At 40.4% G+C, this 17707-nt stretch overlaps 1 protein-coding gene across 8 annotated transcripts in view; it reads left to right on the top strand.

Moving 5' to 3' along the window:
* EXD1 (exonuclease 3'-5' domain containing 1) overlaps positions 1–17707 on the top strand; it is a 33384-nt gene that overhangs the window by 12573 nt on the left and 3104 nt on the right. For 7 of the 8 annotated variants that reach the window (XM_032343331.1, XM_032343328.1, XM_032343330.1 and 4 more), the window contains 6 exons: positions 936–994; positions 4727–4813; positions 7870–7974; positions 8051–8131; positions 12833–12976; positions 13645–13836. In XM_032343331.1, coding sequence (XP_032199222.1) covers positions 936–994; positions 4727–4813; positions 7870–7974; positions 8051–8131; positions 12833–12976; positions 13645–13836 — 668 coding nt within the window. The remainder of the gene's footprint in view (positions 1–935; positions 995–4726; positions 4814–7869; positions 7975–8050; positions 8132–12832; positions 12977–13644; positions 13837–17707) is intronic. The other variant, XM_032343333.1, reaches the window with a different exon arrangement.

Genomic DNA, 17707 nt, shown 5'->3' with positions numbered 1-17707 from the left:
CAATTCAGCTGGCATGGAACAGTTCTGAGTGGAACATGTTTTGGGAAGATGATTAAGACTTCAGGTCCTCCGAAGTTTGAATGTCAGCCTAGAGAGGAGGAGAAAGGTCTGAGATGGAGAAACAGAAGTAAGAGTTAGCTGATAGAGTTTTACAGGCTTGAGACTAGATGAGATTACCAGGAGAGTGAGTATAGGTAGAGAAAAAGAGGTATGTGGACTGTGTCCTATGCCACACCTAAGTTTTAGAGGTTGGAGATGAAGAGAAACTATATGTTATGCTATACCTCTAATCTTTTAAATTACATGATTTAAAACCATAATTAAGGACCCAGAGAATTCCAAAAGTGTGGACTATGGCCCATCTCCAGGATTTATTTATTTACTTATTTATTTTAAAGTTTTATTTATTTATTTGACAGAGAGAGAGTGCATAAGCAGGGGGAGTAGCAGGCATGGGGAGAGGGAAAAGCAGGGCTCCTGGCTAAAGAGGGAGTTGATTTGGGACTCAATCCCAGGACCCCAGGATCATGACCTGAGCTGAAGGCAGAAGCTTAACCAGGTGAGCCACCCAGGCACCCCGGACTGATTTATTTTAAACTATAACTTTTTATTATGAACATCCTTTGAAAAGTAAATGTCTTGAAATATTTAAGACACAAGTCTGTGAGGAGGGAAACATTATTGGATTTTCACAGGAAATGATTAAATGGTTTAATTCATAAGATTATCATTGGTAGGGCTTTTATTCATTCTCATTTGAGAAACAGGATGCTGGAGTGTTCACTGTGTGTTGGGCTGACACAGGTGATAGTGAAATAACATTAGACCTTTGAGTTGCAATAGCGGAGAAATTTATGAGGATGGCTAAAATGAGTGGGAGGGCTATTCTATTGCCAAAGAAGACAAATGTGTCTATTACCATCATTCTCCTGCAGAGGAAGAGGAGGTAACATACACAGTCATTGATCAGTTCCAGCAGAAGTTTGGTGCTGCAGTAAGTATTGTCCTTGATCATTCCAAGTATTGTCTGCATATGGGTATCATGTTTATATCTCATAAATTTTTCTCTTATTATAAGACCATTGATGCTTTCCCTAATAAATTCCCAATAAAATATCTGAGGACCTGATAAACGTTAGGTATTGTTCTGAAGTCTAGGATAAAATAATAGTAAAGGCAAAGTTCTTTTTTTTTAAAGATTTTGTTTACTTATTTGACAGAGAAAGAAATCACAAGAAGGCAGAGAGGCAGGCAGAGAGAAGGGGAAGCAGGCTCCCTATGGAGCAGAGAGCCCAATGTGGGGCTCAATCCCAGGACCCTGAGATTGTGACCTGAGCCAAAGGCAAAGGCTTAACCCACTGAGCCACCCAGGAAGTCCTAACCACCAATGTAAACACTTTTTTTCCTGTTTGTTTATTTATTTAAGCATTCACTGCACCCATTGTGGGGTATGAATTCACAACCCCAAGATCAAGAATTGCATGCTCTTCTGACTGAGCCAGCCAGGCAGCTGAAGGGGTTTACATTTTTTTGCAAGAAAATAAACAAACAGTTGTCTATCAACTGATGATAAGTGCTACGAAGAAAAATAAATTGTGGTTTGAAAAGTAAAGTAACAAGGAGTTCCTATTTTATGTAGGGTGGACAGAGAAAACCTCTGTGAAGAAGTAACATTGGAATAGCCATCGGAATGAAGTAATAGAGCTAACCATATAGATATTCAGCTAAGGAAATTTTGAAAAGCATGAATAGCAAGTGCAAAGACCCTGAGGCTGAAGCACACTTAACTTGTATGGAGGACAGCAGGGAGGCAGGACTACAGTGAAGAATGATAGGAAAAGGAAATGGTAAGGAGGCAGATCAGGTAGGGTTTTTTGGACATTATAAGGAGTTTGAGTTTAACCTGGGTAGGTTGGAAAGCCATTGGCAGTTTTAGAGGAGAGTCAGAAATTTTTTTACTTAAATTTTTAGAAGTCCATTCTACATGCTCTGTTTAGGCAATTTCTCTATAGTCATTGATGAATTTCGATGTGAGAGTAACTCTTCAGCTTAGCATACAGTTCACAGATGGACTTCATGGGAGTCATTAAGCTTCCTGCAGATACGAGTTTAATGCTTGTGTATGCACAGGTGCATTTCTTTAAGGGAGAGTTAGCTTTCCACTGATTCTTTTTTCTCTAATCACTTAAGTGAGATGTAGTCCATATAACATTAAATTCACCAATTTAAAATGTACTGTTGGGCGCCTGGGTGGCTCAGTGGGTTAAGCCGCTGCCTTCGGCTCAGGTCATGATCTCGGGGTCCTGGGATCGAGTCCCGCATCAGGCTCTCTGCTCAGCAGGAGCCTGCTTCCTCCTCTCTCTCTCTCTGCCTGCCTCTCTGCCTACTCGTGATCTCTCTCTGTCAAATAAATAAATAAAATCTTTAAAAAAAAAATAAATAAAATGTACTGTTCACTGGATTTTAGCAAATTCACAGAATTGTACATACATCACAATCATTTTTCTTTCCTTTTTATAAAAAGATTTTTAAAAATTTATTTGACAGACAGAGATCACAAGTAGGCAGAGAGAGAGGTGGAAGCAGGCTCCCTGCAGAGCAGAGAGCTCAATGTGGGGCTTGATCCCAGGACCCTGGGATCATGACCTGAGCCAAAGGCAGAGGCTTTAACCCACTGAGCCACCCAGGTGCCCCTGGATATACCATAATTCATTTATCCTTTCACCTTTTGGGTTCTTCCTACTTTTTGGCTTTTATGAATAATGCTGCTGTGAACATTCATGTACAAGTTTTTGTTAGCACATGTGTTTTCATTTCTCTGGGATAGATACTTAGAAGTTCAATTGCTAGGTCATATAATAACTCTATGTTTCATATTTTGAGGATTGGCCATTGTTTTCCAAAGCTGCTACTCCATTTTACATCCCCACCAGCAAGATATGAGGATTCCGATTTCTCCATATTCTAACACTGTTGTCATCTGTCATTTTAATTATAGCCATGTTCGTAGTGTGAAGTGATATCTCATTGTGGTTTTGATTAACATTTCCCTGATGGCTAATAATATTGAGCATTTTTCATGTGTTTTTGGATGTTTATATATCTTCTTTGGAGAAATATCTATTCCTTTGCCCATTTTTGAGTAGGCTTTACTCCCAGTGTGGGCCTTAAACTCACAACCCTGAGATAAAGAGTCACATGCTGGGGCGCCTAAGTGGCTCAGTGGGTTAAAGCCTCTTCCTTTGGCTCAGGACATGATCCCAGGGTCCTGGAATCGAGCCCCGCATCGGGCTCTCTGCTCTGCAAGGAGCCTGCTTCCCCCTCTCTCTCTGCCTGCCTCTCTGTCTACTTGTGATCTCTGAGTGTCAAATAAATAAATAAAATCTTAAAAAAAAAAAAAAGAGTCACATGCTTTACCAGCTGAGCCAGGCAGGTGCTCCTCCTTTGCCTACCCCACCCCCCCACAACATGAGGCTTGAACTCATGACCCTGAGATCAAGACCTGAGGTGAGATCAAGAGTCAAACACTTGATCAGGTAAGCCACCCAGGTGCTCCCTTTGTCCATTTTTTAATTGTGTTGTAAGAATTCTTTATATATCAACAGATTCTTGAAAGGGTCCAATGACAACAACAAAAAAATGAGATAAGGAACTGAAAATTTGAAGAGGTAGTTGGAAATTCTTGTCAACAAAGAAATGCAGGTTTTATTCCCAGTTCCACAGCCTTCTTGCTGTTGGTTGAGGGTGGAACTGAAATTCAGTCCCCTTTTTTCATCATCGATGGAAAATACTCAATGTAGAAACCCTCTATGCTCACTAAAGGAAGATATTGTGCTAGTGAAAGTTATCATGCCCTTCTTTCTTGAGTTATTTACCTACCTGTAAAATGGAGAGAATCTTGTATTGTGTAGATATTTTGACAGATTATGGGTTAAGGTTTTAGAATTGTATGTTTTGAAATAGGATAAGATTATAAATAAAGGGTCAGCATGTGTTCCTGGAATAGCACTATATCAGTTTTGAGTAACTTAATGAGTCTAAGACTTTAAGGGACCTGTTGAGTTCTTATTTCTCTCATTCTAAACAGTATATACTGTGAGACTCAGCCACTACATGAGTTCCTTTCAGGTACAGTAAATTGCTCTGTGTTAGGGCACTATTGCTTGCATGAGGAACCTGGTCATAAAGATAGAAATCTTTTGTTGTAGCATTAGTGGTAACACAGGGTATCTGAGTTTTCAACTCTTCTCAGCATTTAGGATATGAATGATTTATTTTCCAGTTGTGTTATAACTTTGCAAAAACTGAAAAGAAATTAGAAATATTCAGGGGCACCTGGATGGCTCAGTGGCCTAAGCCTCTGCCTTCGGTTCAGGTCATGATCTCAGGGTCCTGGTATTGAGCCCCTCATTGGGCTCTCTGCCCAGTGGGGAGCCTGCTTCCCCCTCTCTGCCTACTTGTGATCTCTGTCAAATAAATAAAATCTTTAAAAAACAAACAAACAAAAAAGAAATTAGAAATATTCAATGTGGTGTGTGTGTGTGTGTGTGTGTGTGTGTGTGTGTGTGTGAAAAAGAGAAGCTGACTTGTGTTTTGGATTAGTCAAGTTTTGTAAGTTTAAAGCATACTATCCACTCTGTTGATTGCTAGCCTTTTACTTGAGCCATCCATGATGTCATAATCGCAACATTTATTTTCTGGAGATCTTCTTCCTTTTTCTCACCAGATGCTCCACATCAAGAAGCAGAGTGTCCTGAGTGTGGCAGCAGAAGGTGCTAATGTGTGTCGTCATGGGAAACTATGTTGGCTTCAGGTCAAAGATATTTTCAGCTTTTTATTTTGAAATAATTGTAGATTCACTGGCAAATTAATTTTAATTGTCTTCTTTATGTCACCTCAATACCACTATCCTATAACCTGTTTGGATTTTTTTTCACTTTTCTAGTATTGAGTTTATTCCTTTCAAAAGGAAAGAGCTTTTGCCTCTTCATGGGTTCACTTTTATAATTATCACTGCTGTGTCACAGGCTCTGCTTGAGGTCTTCTTTCCCAGCTCTTTTCTCCCACCTTAGAAATATGAAGAATTTCAGGGGCAGCCAGCTAGCTCAGACAGTGGAGTTCGAGTTCATGGTTCAAGTCCCATGTTGGATGTAGAGTTTACTTAAAAATAAAATCTTTAATGTAATTTGTCTAAGTAAACTCTATACCCAGTGTGGGGCTTGAACTCACTACCCCGAGATCAAGAGTTGCACGCTCTAGTGACTGCCCGGCACCCCTAAATTAAAATCTTAATATATGAAGTTTTTTTAAAAAAACATTTTAATTATTCATTTGACAGAGCGAGTGAGAGAGAGAGAGAGAGAAGGCACAAGCAGGGGGAGCAGCAGGCAGAAGCAGAGGGAGAAACAGCCTCCCTGCTGAGCAGAGAGCCCGATGTGCAGCTGAATACTAGGACCCTGGGATCATGACCTGAGCTAAAGGTAGAGGCTTAATCCACTGAGCCACCTACACCCCACTATGTGCAAGATATTTATCTTTCCTTCTGGTTGGTAGCGTTCCACACCAGGTTTCTTCCACATCATTTTCATTTTCCTAGGCTTGGGAGATGTCACGTGAAGGTCCCCACTGTGTCAAAAGTTTGTAGTGAGCCTCGAATAGCTGTAGGTTGGACAGCCACCTTCGGCTCAAACTCGGCAGCATTAGTTTTTAAAATAATTTTTTTTTAAAGATTTTATTTATTTATTTGACAGACGAAGATCACAAGTAGGCAGAGAAGCAGGCAGAGAGAGAGGAAGGGAAGCAGGCTTCCCACTGAGCGGAGTGCCCGATGTGGGGCTCGATCCCAGGACCCTGGGATCATGACCTGAGCCGAAGGCAGAGGCTTTAACCCACTGAGCCACCCAGGCACCCCTGAAAGAATTTTTAAAAAGATTTTATTTATTTATTTGAGAGAGAGAGAGAGAGAGAGAGCATGAGAGGGGAGAAGGTCAGAGGGAGAAGCAGACTCCCTGTGGAGCTGGGAGCCTGATGCAGAACTTGATTCTGGGACTCCAGGATCATGACCTTAGCCGAAGGTAGTTGCCCAATCAGTGAGCCACCCGGGCACCCAACAGCAGCATCAGTTTTTAAAGAAGGCCAAAGAAGGCACGCTGAATCCCCAACCAATGTCTTCTATTCTTTGAGTCAGGACCTACCTCCACCTATTGAGAGAATGTATTTTGTTAGGATTGGCAGTCTGCGCACTTCTCGGGTACATAAAGGAGTCTACCCTAAATAATTCAAAATATGAAAAAGAATATGTGAGAACCTAGTGATCTTAGCATCATTTTCTGATGAAAAATCAGAAACAATTTAAGTAGGTTAGCAGTAGGAGACATTACTGTAGATTTGATAGATCTTATGCAGCTGTCAAAAATTGATGACTAGTGCAACGTAGAAAAAAGGTTTTTTTCCAAAGTTATGAGTGGAAGAAAGCAGGATATAGATTGGAATGCATACTATCAGAGTCATATACATTGTTTGCATATGAAAAATGGAAGGGAGCATTGTATGGCATGCATTAGCTTACTGAAGATATGTCTGAGCCATCCATGGGTTTGGTTCTGCTCTAGGTGATACATGTACAGTGGTGAATCTGGCATAATCTCTTGTCTCACAGAGTTTGCAGTCTAGTAGAGAATTATTTTTTCAAATTTTCTAATGTGTTTATTAAAAAGAACAAGGAGTGACTGTTTTAGGTGTCCTGTTCTTGCAAACAACACGAAAGTTCTGAGAACGGGTGTCAGGTCTGGCAGTTGCAGCTATATCAACACTTGCTCCTGAAATGACAAAGATGACGTCATGCTGCCCTGTCGCTGGCTCTCTAGACCTGTTAGGATCTCCCTTTGCCTTTATTCCCTGACTCAGTAGATGATTCAGCTATAATACTACCTTGGTGAATTTTATGATCAGAAACAGTCTAAAATCCTTATGATTATATAAAATTGAACTAAAAAATGGTGTCTCACATCCTACCATTTGTGCCAGTTTATTTGTTGCCTATATAAAACTGCTAGAGAGAGGCTCCTGGGTGGCTCAGTAGGTTAGCGACTGCCTTCGGCTCATGTCGTGATCCCAGGGTCCTGGGATTGAGCCTCGAGTCGGGCTCCCTGCTCCACAGGGGAGTCTGCTTCTCCCTTTCCCCATGTTCACGCTCTCTTTTTCTCTTTTGGATAAACAAACAAACAAACAAACAAACAAAAACTGCCAGAGAGCAAGGATCTTCTCTTCTGAATAATTTTATGTAACACCTAAAGTAACCATGCATATCACGAGACTCAGAGAAATAGCATGTTGTGTTGCTAACAACAAAATGCTCTTCATTCCTCTTAAACCTACAGTCCTTGGAGTATTAAGATGCCATGGGTAAGCTATAAAACATTAAATTGGGGAGTGTAAAAAGCAAAAGACTAAGTCCACCAGCTTGTCTCTTTCTGCCCTTTTGAAAAATCACAGTGAGGGGCATATGGGTGGCTCAATTGATTAAATGTTTGACTCTTGATTTCAGCTCAGGTCATGATCTTGGGGTTGTGGGATTGAGCCCTGTGTCACGCTTTGTAGTTGGCATGGAGTCTGCTTGAGATTCTCTCTCTCCTTCGCCCTCTCCTCCTGCTCATGCTCTTTCTCTCTCTTTCAAGATCGCAAATGGTAGTTTCTTCGCTTTACTTAAGATAAAATTGAACTTGTTTTCCCTGAGCATCACTGAATGCCTGTTGTTTTCTTTAAAAGTGAGGATGTGAAATATTTTATCACATATCTTTCTTGACTGCAGACCCCCTTCCTTAGTTCCTTTTTACCCTATAATACATGTGCCTGGATGATCTATTGCAGGTGGCCACAAATAGCCGAGTTTACTTATTTGACATTTTCCTTCTGGGAAGTCGTGCTTTCAACAATGGACTTCAGATGGTATTAGAAGACAAGAGAATTTTGAAGGTGAGTGTGTAAGCTGATTTCCCCGATAGTAAGATTAGCAACCAGGTTCTAATTACTCTGTCTTCTGATTCCTTAGGTTATCCATGATTGTCGTTGGCTTTCTGATTGCCTCTCTCATCAGTATGGAATTTTGCTGAATAATGTCTTTGACACACAGGTACAAGCAGGGAAACCATGATTCAGTCCAGGGTATATAGCTCTTATAGAAAAAAGGCCCCATTTGGTGAGTGATTAAGCCTTTTTGTGTGTGTGTGCATGCCTTATTCCTGCATTCTTCTCCATGTAAGATGTCTATGCAATAGGTGACAATATTTGGTGAACTATAAAAGCACTACAGAAAAGTTACTTAAGGGGCACCTGGGTGGCTCAGGTCATGATCTCAGGGTCCTGGGATCAACCCTTACTTGGTTCTCTGCTCAGTGGGGAGCCTGCTTCCCCCTCTCTCTCTGCCTGCCTCTCTGCCTACTTGTGATCTCTCTCTCTATATATCTCTCTCTGTGTGTCAGATAAATCTTAAAAAAAAAAAAAAGTATTTTGGGTGTGGCTGGTTGGCTCAGCTGATTGAGCATGTGGCTCTTGATGTCAGCTCCAATCATGATCTTGGGGTCCAGGGATGGAGGCCTGTGTCACCGGCGAGTCTGCTTATCTCTCTCCCTCTGCCCCTCCTCCTGCTTACATGCTCTCTCTCTCTCAAATAAATAAAACAAGTATTGAAGAATTTTTCTCCCATTTGCTCCAGAATTTGTCAAATAAGAAGCAAGCTCTGGGTGGTGCCTGGGTGGCTCAGTCTTTAAAAGTCTGCCTTCGGCCTGGGTCGTGATCCCAGGGTGCTGGGATCAAGCCCCACATTGGGCTTCCTGCTCAGTGGGGAGCCCGCTTCTCCCTCTCCTGTTCCTCCTGCTTGTGTTCCCTCTCTCACTGTCTCTCTCTCTGTCAAAGAAAATCTTAAAAAAAAAAAAAAAAAAAAGGCAGCAAGCTCCGGGGTACCTGACTGGCTTAAACAGGAGAGCATGCAACTCTTGATCTTGGGGCCATGAGTTCAAGCCCCACATTGGGTGTAAGGATTACTTTAAAAATAAATAAATAAAGTCTTAAAAAAGCAGCAGCAGCAGCAGCAAGCTCCGTACTGTATAGCATTCAGAAACTTGAACAATTTGGCAGGTCATTCATAAATCTGACATGAGACACTTAGTGTGAGGTAACAGTTACATCTGTGCCTTTAGCTCATATGTACCAGTTAAGACTAATAGCTAGTTAGCATCTAGCTCAGAGATGCAGGTTTTCTTAGATATGCCCCAAAAGCCTATTCTGGGCCAAAATAGTTTGATTATATATGGTTCTTCTCTACCCTAAAGAATCCTTGAGAAAATGAGAAGTACTTAGAGTATACTAACTTGCTCTTACAGCTGATCTGAGTTTCTGGTATGGCTGTGAGAATAGTAAAACCACTAGCTTTCATTATGTCTCCTTTATGTTCTTCTAGTCTTCTAGGTTTATGCCAGTCAAAGGGGACAAGTTGAATACGTAAGTCTATAGATAGACTTTGGAGAGGGGTTAAAATAATGAATTATTTCTTATTATTTTTAAGTAATCTCTGTACCCTTAGCCAATTATTTTTGAGCAAAAATTCTGAAAAGCTCAATGTTGTTATTAAATATGGTTTAAATTTGCTCTTATATAACTTCCCATAATGAACTTTTTGCCACTTCTCTTTTGACATGTTCCTTGGGCCTTCTTTCAGGATCTTTCTCTATATAGAGATTATTTCTAGCTTACTCCAAAATGTCAGAGAATTGCTTATTGTTCCTGAGACCATTAGGCTTCTTGATTAGACCCCATATGAACATGTTAGCACATCTTTCTGTATTTACTTTTCAGACTTCCATAGTACAAGACGCAGGAATTGAGAATTTTTCCAGTTTTTTCCCTTTAACATAGTGTATTCGCTTCCTATTGCTGTTGTAACAAATCACCACAAATTTAGTAGCTTAAGACAACGTAAGTTTACTCTCTTACAGTTCTGGAGGTCAGCACTCTGCAATCATTCTCACTGCGCTAACACGAAAGTATCAGCAGGGCTTCTTTCTTGTGGAGGCCCTCAGGGAAGTCTGTTTCTCTGCCTTTTCAGCTGTCACTGTATTCTTTGGCTTGTGGCTCCTGCCATCTTCAAAATGTGCCACTGCTTACAGTCACAAACTGGTAGTCACTTGGTGGGCTGGACCAAGAAAGCACACATAAACCCAGTGATATTTGGCTCTGGCCAGCAACTAGAGGGAGATACATAGCTGTATAAGTATATAGAATTCTATTTTATTTTAGTTGAGTTTTGGCAAAACAGAAATGAGAAAAGCATTTTAAATTTCTGCTCAGTGCTTACAAGCCTGTTGGTCTTTTCTCAGTGACAGTGGAGTTGGGGTGGCAGGTTAAGAAGGAGCGGTTGATGGCTAAAGGAAGCAAGAAGTTGGGAGAACTTCGAGCTTTGTATGGAAGTGAGGAAAGCTGGCAGAGTACCGACTTTTTTACTGAAACTTTTTAATTGATCCCAGTAAGAGAGGATTGCCCACTGATTGCCCTGAAGCCTAAGTGTTGTGACAGCACATTTGTTTTTTAATAATACTATGATATTAGCATAGAGAAGTGTGAATAGATATGCAAGAAAGCAAGTAAGAGAAAAATTGTATTCATATTTAGAGAATGACGTAATTTTCTTTTTTTTTTTCTGGGAGAGAATCCCCTTAAAAAAAACCTCTCTAAGTTTTAGAAAAGATATTCAGTTGATTCTGAATTGTTTTCAAATAAAGAATTTGTTCTTCTGTTTGTTAGAAAAAAAACAAAAATGCACCACTACAGTCTTTGCTTCCAATGCCCTATCACCTCCAGTGACTTGTAGCCAAATCTTCCTGTGCCTCCCTCTTGTTCAGGGACAATGGAGGATCCACCCAGATAATTCAAGATAATCATTCTATCTCAAGAGTCTTAATCACGGGGCGCCTGGGTGGCTCAGTGGGTTAAAGCCTCTGCCTTCGGCTTGGGTCATGATCCCAGGGTCCTGGGATTGAGCCCCGCATCAGGCTCTCTGCTCCGCAGGGAGCCTGCTTCCTCCTCTCTCTCTGTCTGCCTCTCTGCCTAGTTTCTCTCTGTCAAATAAATAAAATTTAAAAAAATTATTTAAAAAAGAAAAGAGTCTTAATCACTCCTGCAAAGTCCGTTTGCTATATAAAATAATGTTGATAGGTTCCAGGGGTTAGGATGTGGATATCTCTGTGGACCGTTATTTAGCCTACCACACAATTTTTAAAACAAATTATTTTTATTTTAATTTTTAAATTAACATATAATGTATTATTAGCTCCAGGGGTACAGGTCTATGAGTCGCCAGGTTTACATACTTCACAGCACATGCCTTCCCCAGTGTCCATAACCTCACCAACCTCTCCCTACCCCCTCCCCTTGGCAACCCTCAGTTTGTTTTGTAAGATTAAGAGTCTCTTATGGTTTGTCTCCCTCCTGATCCCATCTTGTTTCATTTATTCTTTCCTACCCCCCCAAACTCCCCACATTGCCTCTCAACTTCCTCCCCACATTGCCTCTCAACTTCCTCATATCAGGGAGATCATATGATAATTATCTTTCTCTGATTGATTTATTTTGCTAAGCATAATACCCTCTAGTTCCGTCCATGTTGTCACAAATGGCAAGATTTCATTTCTTTGATGGCTACGTAGTATTCCATTGTATGTATTTATAAATATATATATACACACACACACAGACCATATCTTCTTTATCCATTCATCTGTTGATGGACATCTAGGTTTTTTCCATAGTTTGGCTATTGTGGACATTGCTGCTATAAACATTCGGGTACACGTGCCCCTTCGGATCACTACATTTGTATCTTTAGGGTAAATACCCAGTAGTACAATTGCTGGTTCCCAGGATAGCTCTATTTTCAACTTTTTGAGGAACCTCCATGCCATTTTCAAGCTGGTTGCACCAGCTTGCATTCCCACCTACAGTGTAGGAGGGTTCCCCTTTCTCCGCATCCTCACCAGCATCTGTCATTTCCTGATTTGTTAATTTTAGCCATTCTGACTGGTGGGAGGTGGTATCTCATTGTGGTTTTGATTTGTATTTCCCTCATGCTGAGCGATGTACCACACAATTTTTTAAAGATTTATGTATTAGAGAGAGAGAGTACATATGCAAGCATTGGGGAGAGGCAGAGGGAGAAAGAGAAGCAGACTCCCCACAGAGCAGGGAGCTGGATGTGGGGCTGATCCCAGGATGTTGAGATCATGACCTGAGTTGAAGGCAAATGCTTAACCCACTGAGCCACCCAGGCACCCCAAGATCTTATTATTTTTGAGTCATCTCTTCACTCAACATGAGGCTCAGACAACCCTGAGATTGAGTTGCATGCTCTACCAACTAAGCCTGCCTGGTGCCTCTCCAATTCTTTTTTTTTCCCCCTCCCAATTCTTAATTGTATTAGCTTTCCTTGCCAAAATTTTGCCAGAGTTGCTGATAAGTAATACAAATAATTCTCAAATTTATCTTCCTTTCCCCATTGCCTAAAGGTACTAAGGAGTAATAGATAATCATAAGGCAGGCAAACAAAAGGAGTGGAAAAGAAGGAGGATGAGGATACTTTAAAGTTGGGTGATCATTTTGTTTTCTTTCCTAATTTTTCAGAATTAGTTGACTAAACAATTTTTCCGATGACATTTTCTGTCATGTGGGTCCTTAGGGAGATTGGTATTTTAAGACATTTTTCTAAATATATTTCTGCCATGAGATAGCTGTCTATGTAATCTTCAGACAGGTTTTTGTTTTGTTTTGTATTTTTATGCCACAGGTAGCGGATGTCCTTCAATTTTCCATGGAAACAGGTGGCTTTCTTCCAAACTGCATCAGTTCTTTACAGGAGAGTTTAATCAGACACCTTAAGGTAGCCCCTAAATATCTCTCCTTTCTGGAAGAAAGACAGAAATTGATTCAGGTGAATATTGAAGCATGTCCCATATGACATTAATTTTTCCAAGGGTTTTGTGAGTGGGAATATCAGCATATTACATAGAAAAGTGGCAGCAGCTGTGTAAGGATAGGAGCATTGCCAAAATTTTAGCTGTTTCAAATGGGAAGTTTGTGATTTCAAGTTGATAAAAGCCAGGATTCAGATTTGTTGGTTATCAGAAAGTACTCTGAAATAAATTTACAGTCCTCTAGGGAAGGTTTTTATTGGGAATGTTGTTTAAGGTGTGATGGAACCAAAACCATCCCAATTATTTCTTTCAAAGTAGAATAAATTTTTCTTAGCTCCTACTAGCCTCACCTGCACACTTAGATCATGGCCATCTTGTTTGTAGTTTTGGTCCTATAATTAAGTCTACTCTCTTCACTATTGAATGAGAAGCCCTGATTGGTTGATTGATGGATTGATCTTTCTCTCTCTCTCCCACAGTCCCTCCCTGTCACCCCATCTTTTCCCTCTACATATCACACTTAATATATACATACATAAAGGGGTGTGTTTGTGTGTATTTTCAGAAATACACTGTCATTGAAGAAAATAACGGTAATAGTGTTTTAAGTTAAGTGACCCTTAGATAAACAGTTATCTTTAAAGTTTTGCTTATTATTCAGAGAAAATTGTCTGGGTATCTCTAGGAAAATCCAGAAGTGTGGTTCACACGACCTCTTTCACCCTCCTTACTGAAAATTTTGGCCCTGGAAGCTACCTACCTACTACCCCTTCGTCTGGTACTCCTGGATGAGATGATGTCTGACCTAACCACCCTTGTGGATGGGTACCTGAACACTTACCGAGAAGGGTCTGCAGACCGCCTGGGGGGCACAGAGGTAGGTGTGGCAATCCGAGACTGTGTTTTTAGCACTTCCATTCCTGCCCCATTGCTCATGGAGGGCACAGTGATACCCGTTCTTCCCAGTTTTGGGAAACCACAAGGCTGACTTGGTTATAAACATTTTTTTTTTAAGATTTATTTACTTATTTATTTGACAGAGATCACAAGTAGGCAGAGAGGCAGACAGAGAGAGAGGGGGAAGCAATTTCCCTGCTGAGCAGAGATCCCAATATGGGGCTTGATCCCAGGACCCTGAGATCATGACCTGAGCTGAAGGCAGAGGCTTAACCCACTGAGCCACCCAGGCACCCCAGTCATAAAACTTTGAAGGAGCTATAGCTTGGGCTCCATCCATCTCCTTAAGTACATCTTCACAGTATTAAGTTATACTCTGTCAAAAATGGACAAATTTAAGATTTCATTACCAATTTGTAAGAAACCAGCACAATGTATCAGAACTATAGACTTGGAGTTGGCAAACTATTGCCCTAAGGCCACATCTGGCCCACAGCCTGCTTTTGTGCCTCTCACAAGGTCAGAAAGAAGGCTTTTTATGATTTTAATGGTAGGCAACAGAGATCATTTGTGGCTAAAATAGTTACCGTTTGACCCCTTACATAAAAAGTTTGCCGTCTGGGTCTGGGGGCACCTGGCTGACTCAGTCAGTGGAGCATGTGACTCTTGGTCTTAGGGTCATGAGTTTGGGTGTTGGGGGTAGAGATTGCTTAAAGGTAAAGTCGTTTAAAAAACAACAAAGAAGTTGCATCTGCTGCTATTGGTGCTAATAGCCATGCTTACTTAGGAATACTGAAGAAAACCCTAAATAAAACAATAACATTTTTGATATGATCCCTGCTTTGATGTATTATACTTCTCTTTTAATGTGTTGCCGATTTCTGCTTGCAAGCATCATACAGTGTTAGGAAATTCTCCATTTTCCTAGAACAAAGAAAGTCTTATGATTATCTCTTATACACTGAAAAGAATGTAACCTTTCTGTATTTTGCTCTCACTGTTTAGCAAAAAAAGAGCAACATAAAAATCCTTGTATACCCTGTTCAGTTGGAGAATTTAAATATCTTTCATTTATCATTGTAAAACCAAGGAGTTTTATAACTTTTTGTAATTTGTTTTCATTTTTTAAGGCTGAAAAGATGTGATAATATTCTATATACATTACTGATTAAAGTTGGAATACAGGATAAATCCTATCTTTTTTTTTTTTAAAGATTTTATTTATTTATCAGAGGGAGAGAGGGGGAGAGAGCGAGCACAGGCAGACAGAATGGCAGACAGAGGCAGAGGGAGAAGCAGGCTCCCTGCTGAGGGAGAGATGGGGAGAGAGGGAGCACAGGCAGACAGAATGGCAGGCAGAGGCAGAGGGAGAAGCAGGCTCCCTGCTGAGCAAGGAGCCCGATGTGGGACTCAATCCCAGGACGCTGGGATCATGACCTGAGCCAAAGGCAGCTGAACCAACTGAGCCACCCAGGCGTCCCAGGATAAATCATATCTTAAACAGGAAATCTACATAATGTTTGATTCAGAACACTGAAAGCATTCCCATTAGTATCATGAAAATACAAAAATTGGGGCCCCTGGGTGCCTCAGTGGGTTAAAGCCTCTGCTTTTGGCTGGGGTCATGATCTCAGGGTCTTGGGATGGAGCCCCACATCAGGCTCTCTGGTCCAGGGAGCCTACTTCCCCCTCTCTCTCTCTGCCTGCCTCTCTGCCTACTTGTGATCTCTGTCAAATAAATAAATAAAATTTAAAAAAAAATACAAAAATTGTGACTACCGCCACCACCTTAACATTTTTTGAAGCTATTAGCCAATGAAAAATATTTTTTTAAAAGATTTTAATTATTTGTCAGAGGGAAGAGCACAAGCAGGGTAATCTGCAGGCAGGGGAGAAGCAGGCTCCCTGCTGGGTGAGGAGTCTGATGCAGGACTCATCCCAGGACCCTGGGATGATGACCAGAGGCCAAGTCAGCCAATTAACTGACTGAGCCCCCCAGGCATCCCACAAATGAAATTTGAAGGAAAAAAAAAGACAAACTATAAAAAATGAATAGGAGGAATCAAAATTATGACTTGCCATTGATACAAATGAAAATGTAGAAAATCAGAGGAAAAAGATTACTACAAACAAAAGAATAGTTTAGTAAAATGGGTACAAATACAACATGACAATTGATAGTTTTTTTGCATCCGTATATACAGCAAAAAATATATAATGGGAGAAACACCCATTTATAATTGTAACAAAAAGATAGATTACCTAGAAATAAATCTTATAAGAAATGTGAAATATAAAGGAAACATTAAAATATCACTGAATGGCATAAAAGCAGACTTAAATGAATGGGGACGCTAAGCATTTTTAGTTATCAATTACTCTTAAATTAACTTCTGAATTTGCCTCTATTCCAAGAAAAATACTACCGTCAGCATTGTTTTGGCAAACTGTGAGTATAGTGCTTATAAAGATAAATACATATAAATAAGACTTGTCCTGTCAGATATTAAGTCATATAAGTCTACATTAAATAGAAATCATTTTGGGGCACCTGGATGGCTCAGTTGGTAGAGCGTGACTCTCGTGATCTCAGAGTTGTAAATTTGAGGCCCGTTTTGGGTGCTGAGATTAGTTAAAACAACAACAACATTGCTGCTATGTTGTTGTTGTTTTAACTAATCTCAGCAATAGCCAAACTATGGAAAGAACCTAGATGTCCATCAACAGATGAATGGATCAAGAAGATGTGGTATATATACACAATGGAATACTATGCAGCCATCAAAAGAAATGAAATCTTGCCATTTGCGACAACATGGATGGAACTAGAGCGTATCATGCTTAGCGAAATAAGTCAAGCAGAGAAAGACAACTATCTTATGATCTCCCTGATATGAGGAAGTGGTGATGCAACATGGGGGCTTAAGTGGGTAGGAGAAGAATAAATGAAACAAGATGGGATTGGGAGGGAGACAAACCATAAGTGACTCTTAATCTCACAAAACAAACTGAGGGTTGCTGGGGGGAGGGGGTTTGGGAGAAGGGGGTGGGATTATGGACATTGGGGAGGGTATGTGCTTTGGTGAGTGCTGTGAAGTGTGTAAACCTGGTGATTCACAGACCTGTACCCCTGGGGATAAAAACATATGTTTTTAAAAAATAAAAAATTAAAAAAAAAAAAAACAAAACAAAGCTAACAACAACATTTTGTGACTGGTACATGTGTAGGCAGATCAATGGAACATAGTAGAGAACCCAGCAAAAGATCCAATATCTATCTGCCAGTATGGGGGCACCTGGGTGGCTCAGTCAGTTTAGCATGTGCCTCCAGCTCAGGTCAGGATCTAACGGTCCTGATATCAAGCCTTGGGCTTGCTGCTCAGCAGGGAGTCTGCTTCTCCCTCTTCCTCTGCCCACCGTTCCCCCTGCTGTGCTCTCGCCAGTTCTCTCTCTCTCAAATAAATGAGTAAGATCTTTAAAAGAAAATTTCTGCCAGTATCATTGGGATAAAGGTAGAATTTCCAATTAATGAGAAAAAGATAATCAATAAAAGGCTTTAGGTAATTGACTAAGCATTGTATGGGAAGAGAATCAAAGTTGGATTACCAAAATAAATTCCTTGGATCAAGTAGTTATGTAAACAATAGGATTATAAAATTATTAGAAAAAACAATTAAAAGAAAATTATTTCACAGTAAGGAATGCTTTTCTTCCTGCCTCCCAAGTTCATTGAAGAATAACTGACAAAATTAATTGTATATAAAGCATACATTATGATGATTTGATATACATATACATTGTGAAAAGATTATCAAGACTAAGATAAGTAATGTATCCATCAACACATATAA

This window comes from Mustela erminea, chromosome 5 (genome assembly GCF_009829155.1).
Source record: "Mustela erminea isolate mMusErm1 chromosome 5, mMusErm1.Pri, whole genome shotgun sequence".
NCBI lineage: Eukaryota > Metazoa > Chordata > Mammalia > Carnivora > Mustelidae > Mustela > Mustela erminea.
Note: the sequence above shows the minus strand (reverse complement) of the source record. Positions and strands in the feature narration are given on the sequence as shown.